General features: G+C 54.8%; 1 protein-coding gene across 1 annotated transcript; it reads left to right on the plus strand.

Annotated features, from left to right (window-relative positions):
- The first annotated feature begins 507 nt into the window (after positions 1-507).
- MATN3 (matrilin 3) lies at positions 508-18,819 on the plus strand. The gene is made up of 8 exons (XM_074285383.1): positions 508-761; positions 2,444-3,010; positions 11,671-11,796; positions 12,500-12,625; positions 13,491-13,616; positions 14,719-14,844; positions 15,611-15,721; positions 17,586-18,819. Exons 1-8 carry the CDS (start codon positions 509-511, stop codon positions 17,639-17,641), a joined length of 1,491 nt encoding a protein of 496 aa, XP_074141484.1. The 5' UTR covers position 508; the 3' UTR covers positions 17,642-18,819.
- Positions 18,820-19,581: the final 762 nt, after the last annotated feature.

Consider the following 19,581-nt stretch of genomic DNA (forward strand, 5'->3'; position numbering starts at 1 on the left):
CACACGGAGGAATATCTCAGTTGTCTTTTTTGGTGTTATCTCTTCCCTAGACTGGGAAAGAGGAGCAGTGCTCAGTCGGCTGCTCTGCCGTCCCTGGGCTTTGGGCACAGCAAAGAATGTTTATGGAACTGCGCCATCTCTGTTCCCCCCCCCCTTGGGGATCTTTCCCTTTCAGGGGGCTTCCCCAGTGTCCCTTCCCAACTCGGGGTGAGCCAGGCGCTGCTGAGGGCAGAGCTCGGGGAGGAGCAGGAGCAGGGTTAGGAGGCTCACGGAGAGCGGGCTGGCCGACCTGCCTTCGCGCTCCGAGGTTTACAGCCGGGAGAGGTGCAGGGGCTCCAAGGGGCCGGGCCGTCAGGAGGCTGGGCTGGAGGCAGCCCCGAGGGCGGGGGCGAGGCCGGCCGCGGTGGGGGGCGGGATTCTCCTCCCCCTAGGGCCGGGCCGCTGTGGGGCGGCTCTCCAGCCAGGTGGGGCCTCGCAGTCCGGTGCAGGAGCTCGGGGCGGCCGGGGGATGCATCAGGGAGTGGGGACCATGGGACGCCGGCTCGGGGCTAGCCCCCTTCGCTTCTTCCCTTTCCTCCTCCTCCTCTTCCTCCTGGTCTGGGTGCCCACGGCTCGCGGTCTGGCGGCTCGTCGGGACCGGCGCCAGCTGGGGCTGCGGAGGCCGGGGGGCGGCCCGGGGAGCAGCCTGGGAGCGCCCGGCTACGCGGGGGCCAGCGAGCCCCAAGGCCGGCGCCGGGGAATCGGCGGCAGCGCGAGCGCAGGTGAGGGACCCGCGGCGGACCGACGGCCGGGGCCGGATGCGGGAGTGGAGAACGAGGGGGCGCAGCCCCGACGGGCGGGGGCCGGGCTGGATACAGGGAGAGAAGAACCAGGGGGCGCAGCCCCGACGGGCGGGGGCCGGGCTGGGGGCGCAGCGGGTGGGGAAGCGCGGGACGGCGCGGGCTGGGCTCGGGCACGGGAGGAGATGATTTGGAGACCCGGGAGATGAGACGGGCCGGGCACAGGATGAGACAGTCTGAACAAAGACACGGGCTCGGAATGAGACGGGCTGCGCACAAACGCTGACATGGGAGGGGACGGGCCGGGCACAGACACGGGCACGGGAGGAGGCAGGTTGGGCACGGGCTGCGCTGGCGTCGAAGGCACCGGGACCCTCGGGCGGAGCAGGGAAGGGCAGAAGAGAAGCAGCTCCGGTGGGCGGCTGACTGCTGCGTCAGTGGCTCCTGCCCCGCGCTGTGGGATCTTGGGCTAGTCCCTTCACCTCCCGGTGGGCTGAGGTCTGGCTAGTGGGGGGAGGGGTGTGGCCTCCAGAAGGGAAGCCTTAAGGCACAGGACAGTGGCGGGGCGGAGGGGGGTTGGTTGGGAACGTTTGCGTTAGGGGACCGTGGGTGGGAAGCGCCAGAAGTGATTTTCTATTTCTTATTAATTAGGGTGAAGCGGGGTTTAAGACAAACCCAGGGATCCCGGACCCAAAAAGGCGGGGAAGCTGAGACTTAGGGGGTCCCACGGCTGGGCTCAAGCAGGCAGGGGACTGAGCCCCAGAAGGGGCCCGGCCTCCCGGTGCTGCCTGGGGGAGAGCCGGGATCAGGGGCAGAGGCTGCGCACAGAGGCTAACTGAGGCTGGGGGGCGGCCCAACCTTCGTACCTGGGAGAGCTCTTACAGGCTGGACTGCCTGGAGGGGGCTGGTGGGAGGGAGGCCCACCCTGGCTCACCCAGAGCCCAGAAAGCCAAAGCTGGCCGGGATGCAGCCCTCCGCGGGCTCCTCGGCTCCCGAGGCTTACAAGGGACCCCGCCTGAGTCCGGGTCTCCAGAGCTGCCACCCTGGCTGCTGTTACTGCCCCGGTGGAGGCAGCAGGGAGAGGGTCTGGGGAGAAGCTCAGCTCCCCCCTTCTTTGGAGACCATTGCTCAGGCTTGGGGGGGGGGGCAGGAGCTGAGAGCAGGATGCAGAACAGTGAACACTTGAAGGGCTCCTGGGGCACAGCCAGAGACCTCTCCTGAACTCCTGTGAGGCATCCGAGGGCAGCCATGGACCTCTAGCTGGCCCAGAGGGAGGCAGGAAAAGCGGGTTCAGATCCTGCCTCTGACTCCGGCTGCTGACCCCGAGCTTGCCTCCACGTTCTCATTCCTGAAGTGCCCGAGTCCTGGGCAGGGTCACCTCCGAGGCTCTTCCAGCTTTGTTTGTTCTCTTCCCCTGGGATGGAGCACTCGTAGGCGCCTCATAACTCTTCTGTTCGCTTGGCTTCCACTTCTAGGATTAGGTAGGCCAGCCTGTGTGCCCCTGGGAAGAGGGGGCAGGTAATGGGAGAGGTGGGTCCTCAATATCTCCCCGTGTTGCCGGCATCTTGTCCACGCAGAGGGAGGCGGGCAGAGGGGGGTCCTTGATATCTTTCTATGTTGCCCGGCGGCTCACTGTCTTCTCGGCTTCCATCTTGTCCACTCAGAGGTCTGCCGGAGCCGCCCCCTGGACCTGGTGTTTATCATCGACAGCTCACGCAGCGTGCGGCCCCAGGAGTTCGCCAAAGTGAAAAGTTTCGTGGCCAAGATCATCGAGAGCTTGGACATTGGGGCCAGCGCCACCCGGGTGGGCCTGGTGAACTACGCCAGCACCGTGAAGATCGAGTTCGACCTCCAGACCTATTCTGACAAGGCCTCCGTGAAGCAGGCGGTGTCGCGGGTCAGCCCGCTCTCCACGGGCACCATGTCCGGCCTGGCCATCCAGACGGCCATGGACGAAGCCTTCGCCGTGGAGGCTGGGGCCCGGACGGCCTCCTCCAACATCCCCAAGGTGGCCATCATGGTGACCGACGGCCGGCCGCAGGACCAGGTCGAGGAGGTGGCGGCCCGGGCTCGAGCGGCCGGCATCGAGATCTACGCCGTGGGGGTGGACCGGGCGGACATGCAGTCCCTGAGGATGATCGCCAGCAGACCCCTCGACGAGCACGTGTTTTATGTCGAGACCTATGGAGTGATCGAGAAAGTGACCTCAAAGTTCCGGGAAACTTTCTGCGGTAAGACTGAGGCTCAGCCCCTCGTAACCCAAAGCAAAGTCAGTTCTTTTGATGCCTCCCTTCCCCCCATCTCATTCTGCATCTTGAGTGCACCAGCTGGGTCCATCCCAGGCAGCAGGGCTCCCCTCCTCTGGGCTCGGGGATTTCTCAAGTCTCTCCCAGCTGTTTATCTGTCCGTGTTTCCCTTAGAGTAACCGTCCTCCTCCTAGCTCTCTCACTTCGCTCTGCATCAGTTTGCACAAGTCTTCCGAGCTTTCTCTGGGTCCATCCATTTTGTTATTCTTAGAAAACCATCTGGCTCCATTTTATAGATGGGAAAATAGAGGTCCAGAGTTGTCACTGGACTTATCCAAGGCCATAGGGGTTAGGTGGTCAGAGACCCCAGCTCTGGAGACTCCAGGTTGAGGTCTCTTACTTTCTCTAACGGAAGCAGAGGACCTGAAGGTGGAAGGGGCATCTAGTAGCCAGCCCCCTCATTCTAGAGGAGGAGGTTGAGGTCCCTCTGACCTGGCAGGGGTCACTCGGGGCGGAAGCCAGCGGCTGTGGGACGTGGAAGCCCTCACGTCCATTCATTGATGAGGGGTCAGCTCAGGAAGGGCTAGAGCCTGCAGACGGGGGTCACACACAGGGGGTGGACTGGATTTGGGGCAGACCTTGGCTCCCTGCTATGGGCCCCGTCCCCATTTGAGATGGGCACCCCTCTTCCAGCCCAGCTCTGCCCTTATGCAGAATTTGGGGTGCCCCCATTGTTCAAGAAAGCAGCACACCTTTGGATGGTTGGGGGCCCCCCCTTCTAGGAGGGGGTGAATGGCCAGCCCTGAAGCAGTGATTCCACTTTTTATTCCTTCCCGTCCCCCCCCCCTCCCTTGCTGATGAGAAAACGGAAAATCTCCCTCCCCTGCGCTTCCTTCCCGAGTCTTCATCCGTGAAGTGCCGTGGCTGCTGGCCGGCTTGGAGCAGGAAAGTCTGTTTCCATCCCGAGAAATGGGGGGGGGGGGGGCACTGGAGTCAGCCGGTTCCTGTTTCCAGGTAGGATCTTCGGCTGGCGCGTCAGGGCCCCGGGGGGAGTCGGTCCGCTCCGTCGGGTACCGGGCGTTTGCTCCTCTCGGGGCGGCCGCCGGTCTGAGCGGTTGGAGACAGAGGGAAGGCGATGGCGGGCCGAGCTACTGCGGGAGCCGGCCGGGGCGGGCCGGGGCGGGCCGGGGCGGGCCAGATCCCGCCCGGCAAGCGCGCCTAAGCTCAGAGGGAGCGAGGGAGCGAGGGAGCGAGTTCCAATTCCGGGAAGAGAAGAAAGACTTTCTGCGCCAGGCGAGCTCAGAGCAGCGCGTGAAAGACCCCGGGGACGTTGGGGCTCCGGCGGGGAGGCGGGGGACCTTTGGGGGGCGGGAGCGCACAGGGGAGCCTTCGGGGGGCAGCCCCAGGATGCGGCCCCTCCGCTCCGTCCGGCCCCAGGGAGCCCGCAGCTCCCCTCAGCCCTGCCGGCAGCGCCGCCACTCTGGCGGGAACGGGGCGGGGGCTTCCCAAAGCCAAGGAGCCCTCCCCCCCCTCGAAATCGTCCGAGCAGCCACGTGTCCCTGAAACGCGCCTGCTGGAGGCGGGCTGGAGGGGAACCCCCGCGAACGCTCCGGCCGGGGGCAACTTTCTTTGACTACCTTGGTTTTCTGTTGCCTCCCGCTGTCGCTCGGTCCTCGCCCTCGTCTAGAGAAGGGACGGAGATGGAAGGAAAAGGTCAGCCCAACTTAAGAAAGCACTGAAAATGGCTGGGGTCGTGGGCAGTGCCCGCCCCCTCTCAGTTGTTCTCCTCTCTCGTTAACTGTCCTCCTCCCCGGCTTGATAAAGGAGGCCAGAAGCTCTCCCTCCCCTCCTCCCTCTCTCTCTCTCTCTCCCTCTCCTTCTCTCCCGTTTCTCTCCCTCTCCCTCTCCCTCTCCCTCTCCCTCTCCCTCTCCCTCTCCCTCTCCCTCTCCCTCTCCCTCTCCCTCTCCCTCTCCCTCTCCCTCTCCCTCTCCCTCTCCCTCTCCCTCTCCCTCTCCTCTCCCTCTCCCTCTCCCTCTCCCTCTCCCTCTCCCTCTCCCTCTCCCTCTCCCTCTCCCTCTCCCTCTCCCTCTCCCTCTCCCTCTCCCTCTCCCTCTCCCTCTCCCTCTCCCTCTCCCTCTCCCTCTCTCTCTCTCTCTCTCTCTCTCTCTCTCTCTCATCTCTCTCTCTCTCTCTCTCTCTCTCTCCATCTGTCTCTGTCTCTGTCTCTGTCTCTGTCTCTGTCTCTGTCTCTGTCTCTCTCTCTCTCTCTCTCTCTCTCTCTCTCTCTCTCTCTCTCTCTCTCTCTCTCTGTCTCTGTCTCTCTGTCTCTCTCTGTCTCTCTCTCTCCCCTGTCCCTCTCTGTCTCTCTGTCTCTGTCTTTGTCTCTCTGCCCCCCTCTCTCTCTCTGCCCCCCCCTCACACACACACAAAGAGATGGAGACATAGAGACAGATAGAAAAAGAGAGGCAAACAGACACACAGAGAGAAAGAGATAGAAAGAGACACAGAGAGAGACAGATGGAGAGAGAGAGAGACAGATTCTGAGACACAGAGAGACAGAGACAGACAGAAATGACCTCAGACATGGAAGCTCTTGGGGCCAAAGCTCAAGGAAACCTCTTTGGGCCTCAGTTTCTTCATCTGTAAAATCTAAACATACACACACTCACTTTGGTCTGTAAAATCTTCCTCCGACAGGATTGGTGTGAGGTAACTTGGCTAAAGTGACATTCAAATTGAAAATCAACCTGCAAAGTGCGCTTGACCCTTTTGTAGTCCATTTGGCCATTTAGTCGAATATCCCCCTCTCTTGATGGGGAAGGAGCTGGGCTTGTCGGAGTAAGTTGCCCAGGGTTCCCTTTGCAGGGGCACGAGAGGAGAGATTTACACCCAAGTTCTTGGATCCCAGAGCCACTGTACTTCCCACTGCCATACCCTGCTTCCCTTCATCCTATAGCTAAATGGACGATTAGTGGAACTGTGACAGCGATAATACTCCTAATAATACCTCATGTTGCTAGAGCACGTGAAGGTCTCCAGAGCTGTGAGTGAATCCCACGAGTGCAGTAGTGTCAGTATCATTCCCCTCGTACAGATGGGGAAATTAAGACCTGGGACTCCTAAGAAACTTGTGAGTTTCCTTCAGCTAGCATGGGCAGGAAGGATTTCAGGTGGGGTCCAGGACTGACCCCAGCATTAGCCCCTGTGGTGCCTTGGTGACCGGTCTCCAGGGATCAAGGAAGAAAAGAGTTCTCTGTTTATCTGGTACCACCTTGCCTGTCCTTGGAGCCTTGAAGGCCAGCATCACTCCCGGCTTCTCTGTGGCTCAGTGTTCTGCTACAGGTCTGGAGCACCTGGAGCCAGCAGCGAGGGACTGGGCTCTCCATCCCTGGCACAAAAGGCCTATTTGTTCAGGGACAGAAAATGAGGTTCTGTGTGCGGAAAGGACATCGCCGTCCACCGCTGGGACACCATGTGGTGCTCGTGTCCTGGAAATCCCGCTCAATGAAAAGCCCCTTCTTGGGCAAATATTAGCCTTGTCCGGGTGCCAGGAGCGGCGGGAGCCTCAGACGGGCCGCTCCGGCCGGGCTCGGCTCACAGATTCAGGTGGCACGAAGGAGGGCCTGGGCCCGGCCCCCCTGCGGTTGTCCCTGGGACATTCAGGGAGGGGCTTGTTCCCCTGGGGGCCAGCACTCACACACACTCACACATCCATTCCAACAGGTATCATCCTACAGTCACAGGCGCACACACTCAGGTGCTTCCAGCACATCCACATCCACGTGCACTCACACACGCTCACACACATGCTCACACTCACAATGCATATGTATATACTGTATACACATACTTACACTCATATGCCATATACCTATACACACCCTTGTACGATACATATAGTCACAGCCACACACTCACACATACATATATGCTCATCCATACACTCTCACACATGCATACACACATATACATACTTTACACACTCACTCAATGCATGTATTTACACACACAGACTCCCACACATTCTCACACCACACACTCACAATATAGACGCCCCCACTTACACACTTAATGTACATATACACACCCCCCACTCACACACATCCATTCCCACACAAAGGACTCCATTTACATTCAGCCACACTCGTCCACGCCCACGTTCACACGCGCCCCCCGAGCATCCTGACACACAGATACCCCTCCCGCGCCCTCCCCCGCTCGCGGATGTCTGGCTTACTGGCGGCGTTCCCACGTACCCTTCCTGTCTGCACACTCGGGCATCCTCCAGCACCCTCGGCCAAGAGCTCCGAGTCAATGATTTCTTCTGTGCCAAGCCTTCTTGGAAGAGGCCGGAGCGGCAGCATTCCGGGCTGGCCGGCCCGTGCCCCGCAGTTCCGAGCCGCCCGGCTCACAAAGCTTCTTCTTGAGAGGGAGGGCAGGTGTCGCCGCGTCCTGGGCCCGGGCCAGCGCAGAGAGCGCTCCCCGGGCCCTCAGGGGGGCCGGCAGCTGAACGGGGAAGGCTGACGTCTCTGCTCCAGACTCAAAGCCATTTCATTGAGCTCCAGGGAAGCCAAAAGGCATTTTAGCCGAACGCTTACAATGAATGAGTGAGAAGAGTGAGTGAGTGAGAGAGTGAGTGAGAGAGTGAGAGAGTGAGTGAGTGAGTGAATGAAATGAAAAAGCATTGCTTAAGCCGAGTGCCGGGACAGCAACACAAAAAGCAAAGGCAGCTCCTATTCTCAGCTGCGGAGGCAACGCCTGGGCCCGGGGGGGGGGGCAGACTTTAGAAAGGTCCATGGGTGCTGAGTGGGCAGCCACTCTGCCAAGCTATCAAGTCAACAAGCATTTATTAAGTGCCTACCATCCCATGATTTGCCAGACACCATTTTATACAAAGAAATGGAAGAAAAAGATAATTCCTTCTTCCCTCCCTCCCTCCTTCCCTTCTCTCCCTCCCTTCCTCTCTTTCTTCCCTCCTTTCCTCCCTCCCTTCCTTCTCTTCTTCCTTTCCTCCCTCCCTTCCTTCATTCCCTTCTTCTCTCCCTACCCTTCTTCCTTCCCTCACTCCCTTTCTCTCTTCCTTCCCTTTTCCCTCCCTGCCTCCCTCCCTCCCTCTCTTCCTTCCCTTTTCCCTCCCTGCCTCCCTCCCTCCCTTCTTTTCTCCTCCCTGCCTCCCTCCCTCCCTCTCTTCCTTCCCTTTTCCCTCCCTGCCTCCCTCCCTCCCTTCTTTTCTCCCTCCCTGCCTCCCTCCCTCCCTCTCTTCCTTCCCTGTTCCCTCCCTGCTTCCCTCCTTCCCTTCCTCCCTCCTTTCTTCCCTCCCTCCCTTCCTTCCCTTCTTCCCTTCCTCCCTGCCTCCTTTCCTCCCTCCCTCCCTTCCTTCCTCTGCTAGACTTCACTGTCTATCTAAAAGGAAAACAAGATGAAAATAACTGTAAAAACAAGATTTTTTTCCATGATAGCAAACATTTATTAAGCACCTATTATGGCCCACCTACTGTGTGAAACACTAGGGATACCAAGAAAGGCAATAGACAGACATTCATGCAAAGTAGTTTTAATTGTAGAAACCTGGAAAAACCTAGATGCTGACAGTAAGGGCAGGGCTGAATGGATCCTGCTCAGGGTACCCCGGTATGTAATTGAAGGTGCTCCATTGGCTCTGGACCCCATCTGAATGCTCAGCTCTGTCAGCTCATCCTCTGTTCACTGGGCTTCTGGTCCACTAATCACAGTGGCGATCCAGTGTTATTGGGTTAAGAGAGCAACAGTGGGAGCACAGTGGTACAATGATCGTCTTTCTCTCCCTGTTGGAGATTTGGAAACGGAGGATCAAAGGAATGAGGGAGGTGGTTGGCTCAGGGAATTCCATAGAGAGCAAATGTGGGAGCTTGGACTTGAACCCGAGCCCAGAATTTTTTCTATTGCGTGATCTTGCTTCTGTGAGACTCCGCTTCCTCGTCTGTGAAATAGAGATGACGATAAGAATGGTTTGATTTCCTGCAGGGCTGCTGGGGAAATTAGATAGAAGAATCATAATTAGATAGAAAAAAATATCTGGAACATATGGAAAAACCTGACCTTGATTCACCAGCTTAAATTGAAATGAGTAGAGTCAGAGAAACAGCACAGATGCATTGTGGTCATGGAAGAAGAACATGGTAAGCTGAGTGGATAAAGGAGGCTGAGAGGGAGATGAGGAGAGGGCAAACTGGGTTCAGAGTCATAATCCCCCGTTTGTCAGAGGATCCAAGGCAAATCCCAGACCATCTCCTCTATATCTCCTCTGTCCAACCAGAGATCTTCTCGGCCCTGTCTTTACTGTGCTGCTATGTGCATGGCCACCTATGTGCAGAGAACTGAAGTTGGAGGAGACTTCAGAGGGTGGTGTAGTGGGGAGAGCATTTGATTTAGAATTGAGGAGTTCAAGTCCTGCCTCTGATACTTTACCATAATGTGACCATCAGCAAGTTACTTAAGTACCGTCTGTCTCAGATGGAAGAAGGAAAATGACCAATCATTTAGTCGATAGGAAGAATGTGAGAGGAACCGAAGACAAAGCGTGGTACAGCGGAGAGAGAGACACACACACAGAGGGAAACGGAGAAGGGAAGGGGGGAATAAAAGAGAGAGGAAAAGAGGGAGGGGAAGAGAAGAGGGAGGGATAGGAAGGTGACAGAGGGAGGGAGACAGGGGAAGAAAGAGGGAAAGACAGGAGGATCAAGAGTCCAAGGATCTGGGTTTGTGTTCAGCTGTGCTAACTGCTGTATCCTGAGCGATTTTTGGGAATTCACTGTATCTCCCTGGTCCTCAGTTTCTTCATCTATAAAATTAAGGCCTTAGACTAAATGATCTCCAAGCTCCTGTGACATGAACAGCATCTCTGGAACATCAATCTTTTGTCTTATATGGTTAAATTCAGATTTGGAGGGCAGTCACCCTGGACTACATCCTAAGCCCATGGTCGTTTGGAACACATTATTCCATCCCTTCCTATGCTTTCTGGTGGGTACAGTCTTGGGTTATTGCAATGTCTTTTCCTTTGTATTTCTCCTGCTTGCTTGCAGAACTTGTTTTGGAACTGAATTGTGAAACTTCATCTTTTTAGGTCTTGGGATTTGCAGCCTTGGATTTTTTTTTTTTTTTCTTTCTGGAGTTAATCTATTAATTCTTTCAGTTGCCATTCGAGGTTCAGGGTCGTTCTTTTCTATTCTTTTCTTTTGAACTGTTCAGGAACAGGGTGTTGTGGCTCTGCATTTGCCTCAGATTCCAGAGTTCTCCGACTCATGAAGCATTGTGTCATTTCCGGGTATTTTTTTTTTTTTTTTTTTTTTTTTGCCAGAATTCATCGATTCCATGTGGAGGCCAGATTTCCTCCTGTTGTCACTGTTTTCCCTGTTGCTGTGTCTGTTTATGTTCATGGTGTTTGAGTGCTCTTCTTCCTGAAATCTTCCATAATTTCAGTTTCTCCCTCCCCCTCCCTCACCAGGACTTTGTCATTCACTTTCTGACTCCTTCCACTCTAAGTCATGTTTTTGAGTGCTGGATCTCAGTGTTTTAGCCTTCTCCCCCTCTGGAAGATTCATCTAGATTTCCTTCCTAATTTAGGTGGTTAGAATTGGTCCAGATCATTGCACTGCTCTTTTCCTCACCCTTGCTGCCCAAGCCCTGCCCCCACTCTACCCAGAGTTCTGTCCTGGTGACCTGTCCCGCTCCCTCTTTCCCATAGCTCTGGGACTTGGGCCAGCAGTTTGGAGCTTTGTGTCTCATGCCACAGGACTGTCTGCTCTGGAATAGTTCTGCTGTCCCATGGAGTTGTTGCTCTGGCTCTGGCACGGCTGGCAAGCCTTCTTTCTGTCCAGGCACTGGCAGTTCAGAACTTTGCAGTCCTGGAGCTACAGGCTCACGAACCCTGGCAAGTTGTTGCTCCTGAGGGACTTTCACAGCCAGAGCAGGTGCCCAGCCAGGAACCAAGGTCTCCGAGGTGCTAGACAGAGGGGAGAATCAGAATATGGTGATGTCTTTTGTTGGAAGCCTGCTGCTGGTGCAAGCTCTATACTGATAGTGTGGCTGTGGGGAGGAGGCTGAGTGAGCTCCTTGTAAAACCTTTCCAATCCCAGATTCCTAGGAAGCTGAGGCTGCTTCATCAGGGAGCGGGACTTTTGTTTGGGGAAGGTTTGAGAGGTCACAGGGATCACAGGAAATATCCCATCTGTTAGGTTCTTACTAAGTGTGGGATTAAGTGTTCCAAAAGTGTGGGATTGCTGGACTTGTGAATCCATAGGACATCTCCTTGACCCAATCCAGAACTGACTCCTCAATGTTCCTCTTTTTATCCTCCCAGAGAATGGGCTTGTGGGTACTCCCAGGGGCTTGTGGGAACTCCTTACTGACCAATGAACTTGCTCCTTTTTAAAGGTGTGTGAACTCCTTTTCAGAACTCCTTTTAAAGGTGTGAACTAAAAGTGTGAACCCTGAGCTAGAGAATTGTTAAGTACCAACTTAGCACTTAGTAAGAACCTAACACCCATCCGCCATTTTGTTGCTCATACAACGTGAATAACCTCTGGGAACAAAGGAGGTTTTGACTACTTGTTACCCTGTTTATGATAGCTAACGGAGACCAAACTCCCCTTCTCTTGGCTAGCTCTGGACCAGTGTGCACTAGGCACCCATCAGTGCGAGCATGTCTGCGTAAGTGATGGAGATGGCTCCCATCACTGTGAATGCAGCCAAGGCTACACCTTGAATGAAGACCAGAAAACTTGTTCAGGTAAGAGTCGTGTCATGTTAGCAGGAGGGGAAGAGGGGCACATCTGCAAGTTGGAAGCTTCCTGTGGGGTCCTGCTGTCCACATAACAGCCAAGTCTGCCCCCGTTGGCACCAAGGGAATCCTGGGAGACGGATGGAGTTTACGTGCTGTTGGCCGAGATCGGGAACCCTCCAGTCCATCTCTGGTTCTAGAAGATGGGACATCAGGGAGAGAGGGACCTTGTGTAGATAGTGTCAGAACCCGGAGGGTCTTTTGAATAAAGAATGGAGGTCAGAACTGGAAGGGGGGCAAGGATTTATTAAGCACCTACTGTGTGCCAGATACTGGGCTAAGTGCATTACCAGTCTCACTCAAACCTCACAACAGCCCTGGGAGGCGGGTGATATTATGATCCCCATTTTGCAGAAGAGAAAACTGGAGCAAAGAGAAGTTAAGCTGCTCAGGGACACCCAACTAGTAAATGTTTAAGGCCAGATTTAAACTCAGGGCTCCAGGCTCTATTCAGTGTGACTTCTCGCTGCCCTGAGGCATCACTCAGGGCTCGGAATGACATATCTGGGAGGGACTTGGAGGGCATCCTGCCAGCCCTCTCAGAGGTGGGCAGTGCCCAAGTGGTCAGTGATGGGTGGGGCAAAGCTTTCGACTTCAGGACGCTCCCCACTCTCCTGGTTGCCTCCTGACCCATGTACCCTTCTTCTGGCAGCTATTGACAAGTGTGCCCTAAACACCCATGGGTGTGAGCACATTTGTGTGAGTGAGCGTGCCGGCGCCTACCACTGTGAGTGCTACGAAGGCTACCTCCTGAACGAAGATAAGAAAACCTGCTCAGGTGAGGAGCCGGGCGGGACCAGCACCCCCTTAGCTCCAGGGGAGCCCCGCTCTCTCTGTGCACCCTCAGCGAGGGTTTTCCCCCATGCTGATCTCCTGCTGAGGCCAGCAAGGGGATGTGCGCTCTCTGGAACACCCGGCTCCCTCTGGGGCTGTGTGGGATAGTCCCCTGCCTTCATCCCTCTATTGGCCCTCCCCAGGGGCCGGCCATGCTTGAGTCCAAAAAGGCAGCCTGACGGTGGGGAAGGGGCTCAGGCGAGGAGAGGGGAGGGTACCTCAGCTGGGCCCCACTCCTCCTAGAGCACCAGTGGCCCCGGATCCTCAGAGGACCTCAGTTTTCTCATCAGAATGATGGGGCAGCAGGAGTTGCCTCCCTCTATCATGGCTGTGGGGAGGGAAGTATGTTGGGGTGAGGAAAGCTTAGAGTGTCTGTGTGTGTGTGTGCGTGTGTGTGTGCTTGTGTGTGTGTGCTTGTGAGTGTGTGAGAGTGTGTGTGAGCGTGTGTGCTTGTGAGTGTGTGTGTGCTTGTGAGTGTGTGAGAGTGTGTGTGAGCGTGTGTGTGTGCTTGTGAGTGTGTGTGAGTGTGTGTGTGTGTGTGTGTGTGTGTGATAGACCATGCTGGGTCACGGGCTACTGCTGGAGGGTCCTGGGCAGCCAGTGTCAGAGAGAATGTTCCCAGGGCCAAAGCACAGGGGGCTGCTGGGAGGAAGGCGCAGGCTCTGAGCGCTGCCGGAGGGGCTCTTGGCTGTGTCAGCAGGTCCATCTCTGCCCTGTCTGCTCGCAGCCAGTGCCCGGCCTCCAGCAGCCTTCTCCCCCCACTGTGACAATCGTGTTCTCCTTTCTCTGCCCCCCTCCCTGTGTGGCAGCTCGGGACAGGTGCGCCCTGGGCACCCACCAGTGTCAGCATATCTGTGTGAGCGATGGGGCTGGAGCCCACCACTGCGAGTGCTACGAAGGCTACAGCTTGAATCAGGATAAGAAGACGTGTTCTGGTAAGAGCCCCCCATGCCTTCCTTCCCTGAGCTTCACTGAGGGCCCCTCAGCTGGGTGAGGAGGCTTCTTAAGCACCTACTGTGTGCCAGCACTGGGCTGAGCCAATGAGGAGATACAGAGTGAAAGGCTGCTGCTAACACCAGGCTCAGCCACTTTCTTAAGCGCCTACTGTGTGCCAGCCCTGGGCTAAGCACTGAGGGGGTGAAAGGCTGCTGATGGCACACGAACTCAGCTGCTTTCTTAAGCACTTACTGTGTGCCAGGGGCTGTGCTAAGCACTGAGGGGGCACCAAGTGAAAGGCCTGCAGCATGGGGGGCTCCGGGAGAACCCTGGACTGAGAGGTTAAGAAGCATGGCGGCCAGAAGATGGCGCCATAGGGTGATGGACTGGACAGTCTCTCTCTGGCCCAGTTCTTTGGGGAATCTAGAACATGGAGGGAGACTTAGCTGAGCTCTGGGTAGAATGGGCACCCCCAGCCGCAGCCCCCCTCTTGTTTTTGACTTCCAGAACGACCTCGGCCCTCAGTCGGTCCAACTTCCCATCCCCCAGGGAATGCTCTGAGGCCCAGAGGGGGAAGGGACTTTTCCACTGTCACACCGTCAGGGCCCCCTGACTCCCCGCTGTCCGCAGTTTTCCTCAGAGGGCGGTGGAGGGGCCGGGTCACTCCCCATTTCAGTGAGGGGGCCTCCAAGGCCCGGGAGCACAGGCTCCCACCTGGCTGGGGGGGTGGGGGGTCCCAGAAAGAAGGGGGTGGGATGCAGGGCCTTGGCCAGGAAGACTTTCTCCACTTGAGTGTGGGGTTTTGTGTGAGTGTATGAGTGTGTGACTGTGTGTGACTGTGTGTGACTGTGTGTGACTGTGTGACTGTGTGTGACTGTGTGTGACTGTGTGTGACTGTGTGTGAGTACAGTGTGTGTAGAAGCATAGGTCTGACCATGAGCGCGTGTGTGTGAGTGTGTGGGAGCGCGTTGCGTGTGCAGGGCTCCGACACGTGTGTGCAGGCGCACGCGGTGTGGGAGTGAGTGCGGGAGAGTCTCTTCGGCCTCGGGGAGGCGGGCTCGCTTCACCTGTCCGTGTTTGTCTCCCTCCCCCTCCCCCCAGCTGACAATCAGTGCGCGCTGGGCACCCATCGCTGCCAGCACCTGTGCGTGCCCGCCGGGCCCGGGGCTTACCGCTGCCGCTGCCACCCGGGCTACAGCCTGCAGGGAGACGGGCACTCGTGTGCAGGTGAGCTGGGGGAGGGGCAGGGCAGGGGGAGAGGCAGGGGGCGGGTCCAGGTCTCTGCGGGCTCTGGCACAGCTCCCCCTCCCTCCCTCCCCGCCTCCCCCTCGAATGGCCTTGAGGTGGAGGACCCGGAGGTCCGAGGAGAAGCTGGAAAGCAAACGGGGCCAGAAATCAGGAAGGCCTGAATTCCCATCCCCACGCAGATACTGCGGGACCCGAGGCAAGCCAGTTTCCCTCAGTTTGACTCAGTTTTCTCATCTGTAAAATGGAGAAAATAGCAGCCACTTCCCAGGGCTGCTGTGAGGAATAGTTAAGTGGCCAGCCCGGCGCGGGCACACAGTAGGTGCTCTTAGCCCCCATTAGTCATTGCCTCACAGTCGGGTTGCCCTCTGCTGGCGAGGGGAGGGGGGAGAGGGGAGGCCTCTGCGGTGGGAGCCTCCAGGACTCGTGGATCCCAGAGTCCCTGGGGCTGCTGTTCAAGGCCCCACTCAAATTCAGAGCTTCTTCCCTTCCGGTATCCAACCCCTTCTCACAAGTCAAAGAGGGGTGCAACCTGCACCAGTGGAGAGACTCACCCGCGGCTCAGGCCCAGCGCTTTGAAGGGTGGCGTTGGGGGCTGGGGAGCAGTGTGTGTGCCCGCGGGAAGGGGAGTCTGCTGCCTCTCCTCACCTTTCCCCCCTGCCCTTCTTTAAGCGGAGGCCTGTGGCTGGCGGGTTCCCAGGCCCCCTCCCCCTCCCCATCCTAAAGCCTGCCCATGTCTTGTCCACAGCTGTGGAAGAAGCCCGGAGGCTCATTTCCACGCAGGATGCCTGCGGCTGTGACGCCACCCTGGCCTTCCAGGAGAAGGTCACCTCCTACCTGCAGAGACTTTCCTCCAAACATATCCTTTCGGTCCCCTTTCCCTCCCCTCTGCTGCAGTGGAGCCTGCAATTGGCCAGTCAGCTGACTGAAAAGCAAGCATGTATTAAGCACCTAATGCACACTGGGCACGCAGTGGGTGTGCACATACTGTGCGCCAGGTAGAGGCTGGCCATAGGAGGACAGAGGTGATGCTACCTTTCCCTCCGCCAGAGGGCTAGCTGGGGAGGGGCCGCTGTGCAGGAGGGCTTACCTGTCAGAGTGATGGAGGAGGAGGGCAGGGAGGGCAGCCGGGCACCTGTAGCCTTGGGGATCCAGAATGCCTTGGGACAGAAGCTGGCACTGAGTCTTGGTGGAAGCAAGGGGCAGAGGGGCAACTTGCTGGCAATGGCCCAATGGAAGCTCCCTGAGGGCAGGACCTGCAGCCTTTCTCTCTAGCATAGACCCAGTGCTTGGAAGTGATTGATTCCCGACAGAGACGGGAGATGGGGAACCGGGAGATGGGACTCAGGAACTGGGAGCTGGCCCAAGGGCGATCTGTCTGGATCTTAGTGCCATGGGGTGGGAGGGACAGGAGCCTGGGCAGCTTGTAATGGTCAAACTAAGGAGGCTCTCGGATGTTTCCAGGGTGCTGGAGATGCAAAGGCCACACGGGACAGTTCCTGTCTCCCAGGAGTTTAGGTTCTCTGGGACGAAGACAATTACATACAAAATAGTCATTTTCCCGAGGGAGGGGATGGGGCAGGTTAGCTACTGGAAGTGACTCGGGAGCTGTCCACTGAAGGGGGCCACAGATCCTTCAAGGAAGGGGGAGAAGTCTTCTGGTTTTGTGTTTTGTTTTGTTTTGTTTTTGTCAGAGATTCCACAGGGTCCACACTAGAGTGCCCCAAAGTTCTTAGTGCAGAGGATGCTAGATCCGATCCGTTTGGTTCTACCGAACTCTAGCTTTTTGTACATATTCCTGTGCAGGCTGTGGAGGAATACCAGTCCCAGAGAAAACCTACAAGGCCTCCAACACTTACATTCCCAGGGCATTGTGGGGCAAATCACGTCTGCTCTCTGGGCCTCAGTTTCTCACATCTGTAAAATGATGGTTGAATCATTATGGCCTCTGAAGCACCTTCTAGCTCTAGTTCAATGATTTTTTGATCCTAGGAAGGCTTACCTCCTAGGAGAATGGGTCCTCTTCCTGTTCATTCCTGTTCACTTCCTTTGGAAGCTCCCAAACAGCAGAATTCATGCTCCATTCACGTCCAGCCATAGCAGTGGCATTTACTGGCCGGGGCACCTACAGCGGCAGGTTGTTTAGAAAGCCCCCTCTAAGTTAGTCTGTTTCCGAACCCCACAGACTTCCCCAAATATCCCAACTTAGCCCGGGTCCCCAGCCCACCCTTATGAGAAGCCCTGGGTTTACAGCACTGCTAGTATGCTGAGACAAGGAAGAGGTTGATGCCCTGTCTATTTTGGGGGGTTTTATCCCCTCTAGCCTCAGGAGAGTTGATTAGAAAGTCAACATAGGAGATTAACATGGAATCAAGAGACTTCCAGGGACAAAAGGCCCTCTGGTTTCCCAGTCCCGATTATATGTCCAGATCTGTGGGGTCCCGGCTTTCTCCTCTTGGCAGGTTGTATAACACTTCAGGGCAGATGTCTGAGTTGGACGGTTGGTGCTGGCAGAGGAGAAGTGACAGCTTGTACTTCGAATTTCCTTGAATTCCTCCACTGAAAGGCGCTCTTCAAGTGTCAAGTAGTAAAAATAACAGTGGCTTTCCAGTGTGGTTTGTCAAGGCAGACTCAGGTTACCAAACGGCCGGGAAAATGTGATAATAAATTCAACTTTTCCAAAGCTCTTGCCATAAACGATGTTGACCTTAACAAGGAATTACTTGACGCCATCTTGGAGAAGTTACAAGTCAATGATCTGAGACAGGTCCGCCGCTAGAGCTGCCACCCTTGCTCCTTCAGGAGGCTGACAGTGGGCCCACAGGGATTACGGGGCTCTGGTCACTGGCATGCCAGTGCTGTTTCCCAGCCACCAAAAACATCATTGAGCAAATAGTAAGATGAATTTCTAGAGACCAATTCTTTCTTTTTTTTTTTTTCCTTTCCTTTTTCCTTCAAGCAAAAAGGAAGCCATGGAGAATAACTGGGAGTTTGCTATTCAGAAACACTGCTTTTAAAGCAGCCTGTTGCCCAAATGCTTTTTAATTTTACTCCAAGCTGGGGCAAGCTCCCTTCCCATTTCTGACTGGATTAATCGAGCCCCCAAAAGAAATGCCAAATGCTTTCTTTTCCAGAACTGTCTCTCTAAATGAAAGTAAAAAGGCTTCAAAACAGTGCAATGAGATTGTTCTCTCTACAGATTCAAGTTTTTGAGACATTTAATTCTGGAATGATACAATTATATTAATTAGATAAAACAAAGTGGCCACTTTAACATTGGAAACTTTTCATCTCTTTTGTTTTGATAGTATGTGTCCTCTATATTTATTAAGGTGTTTCTTTTTTAAGTCTGGGTCTACATTTCAATGTTTACCTTTTCTGAGCAGATGAAGGAACTCCAAAAGGGAACCAAGACCATTTGCTGAGCTCACACAGCTTGCTCAGTCTTTTCATCTGGTCTGTCTATTCCTATAATTGCTTGGTTGTACACATTCTGAAGACAAACACACAGATGAGTGTTTTTCTGCACTAAAGTCACTCTTGTGGTCCATCAGGCCCTTACCTGTATCATGGTGCTTAGTAAGACTTGTTCAGCTGATATTGGGGCTCTCGGTCCTTGTATCCAAAAAAAAAATATAATCATAAACTCCTTAGATAGAACCTTTTAAATATAAGAATAACATGGAAGTTATGCTTCTTTATGGCTTCACCCCATAGCTACAAGCTAGCAAAATTCTATTATTATAAACATTTTTTGTAACTTATTACCAAACATAATTTAAAAAAGAAATCTTTTGTTATGCTTTTATTAATAAACATTGGCTCAGATACATTTTTGTGACCACATCTTTTGTATATGGAATATTGTAAAGTATTCTAGATCATTTTTACTTATGTTGTATGAGTTGGTCTGTGTTATTTTTAAAGTGAGTTGGATTCTCACTTGAACTTTAGAAGAATAAATATATAACTTGCTTGAGCTAAGTATGTCATTTGTGCTTTCTCATGATGCTTACTGCTATCATCAAGAGTGTGGTGAATTGAGGCTTCCCAGAGAGCCAGTCTAGATTCTCTTTACATATTCCCTTACAAGGTGTGGGGTGGGGTGAGCCAGAATAGAACAACGGCAGGATCTCCTTTCTATGGTCCCCTCCTAATCTACTTGGCTCAATATCAAAGCAGACCAGGATCAGGTCCAGTCCTAGGGGAGTCTGACTCTAAGAGAGAGGACCCAGGCTCTGCAATTCCCTGGATCATTTTGCTTCAGTTCCAGAGATCAGAGGATATTAATTAGGTGGCTGTATATTCCACTATCACCCAATGAATACAACCATATTCACTGAAAAATGCTTAAGAGAGGATGCAGGAAATCATAACTCCTATGTTACTCTAATCAGTAAACATTTACTAGGCACCTACTATGTGCCAGGCACTGTGCTAAATGCTATGAATACATTAAGAGGCAAAAGTCACTTCCTGCCCTCAAGGAGTTTACAATCTAATAGAGGAGACAACATACAAACAAAAATATACAAAGCAAGTTACATAGAGAATAAATAGGAAATAATTAACAGGGGGAAGGCACTAGAATTATGAGAGATTGGAAAATCTCACTTTCTGGAAAAGGTGGGATTTTACTGGGACTTAATGGAAATCAAGCAGAGTTGAAGAGGGAGAGCATTCCAAGCTTGGGGGACATTCACAGAAAATGACAGATTA

The sequence above is a fragment of the Sminthopsis crassicaudata genome, chromosome 2 (assembly GCF_048593235.1).
Source record: "Sminthopsis crassicaudata isolate SCR6 chromosome 2, ASM4859323v1, whole genome shotgun sequence".
NCBI lineage: Eukaryota > Metazoa > Chordata > Mammalia > Dasyuromorphia > Dasyuridae > Sminthopsis > Sminthopsis crassicaudata.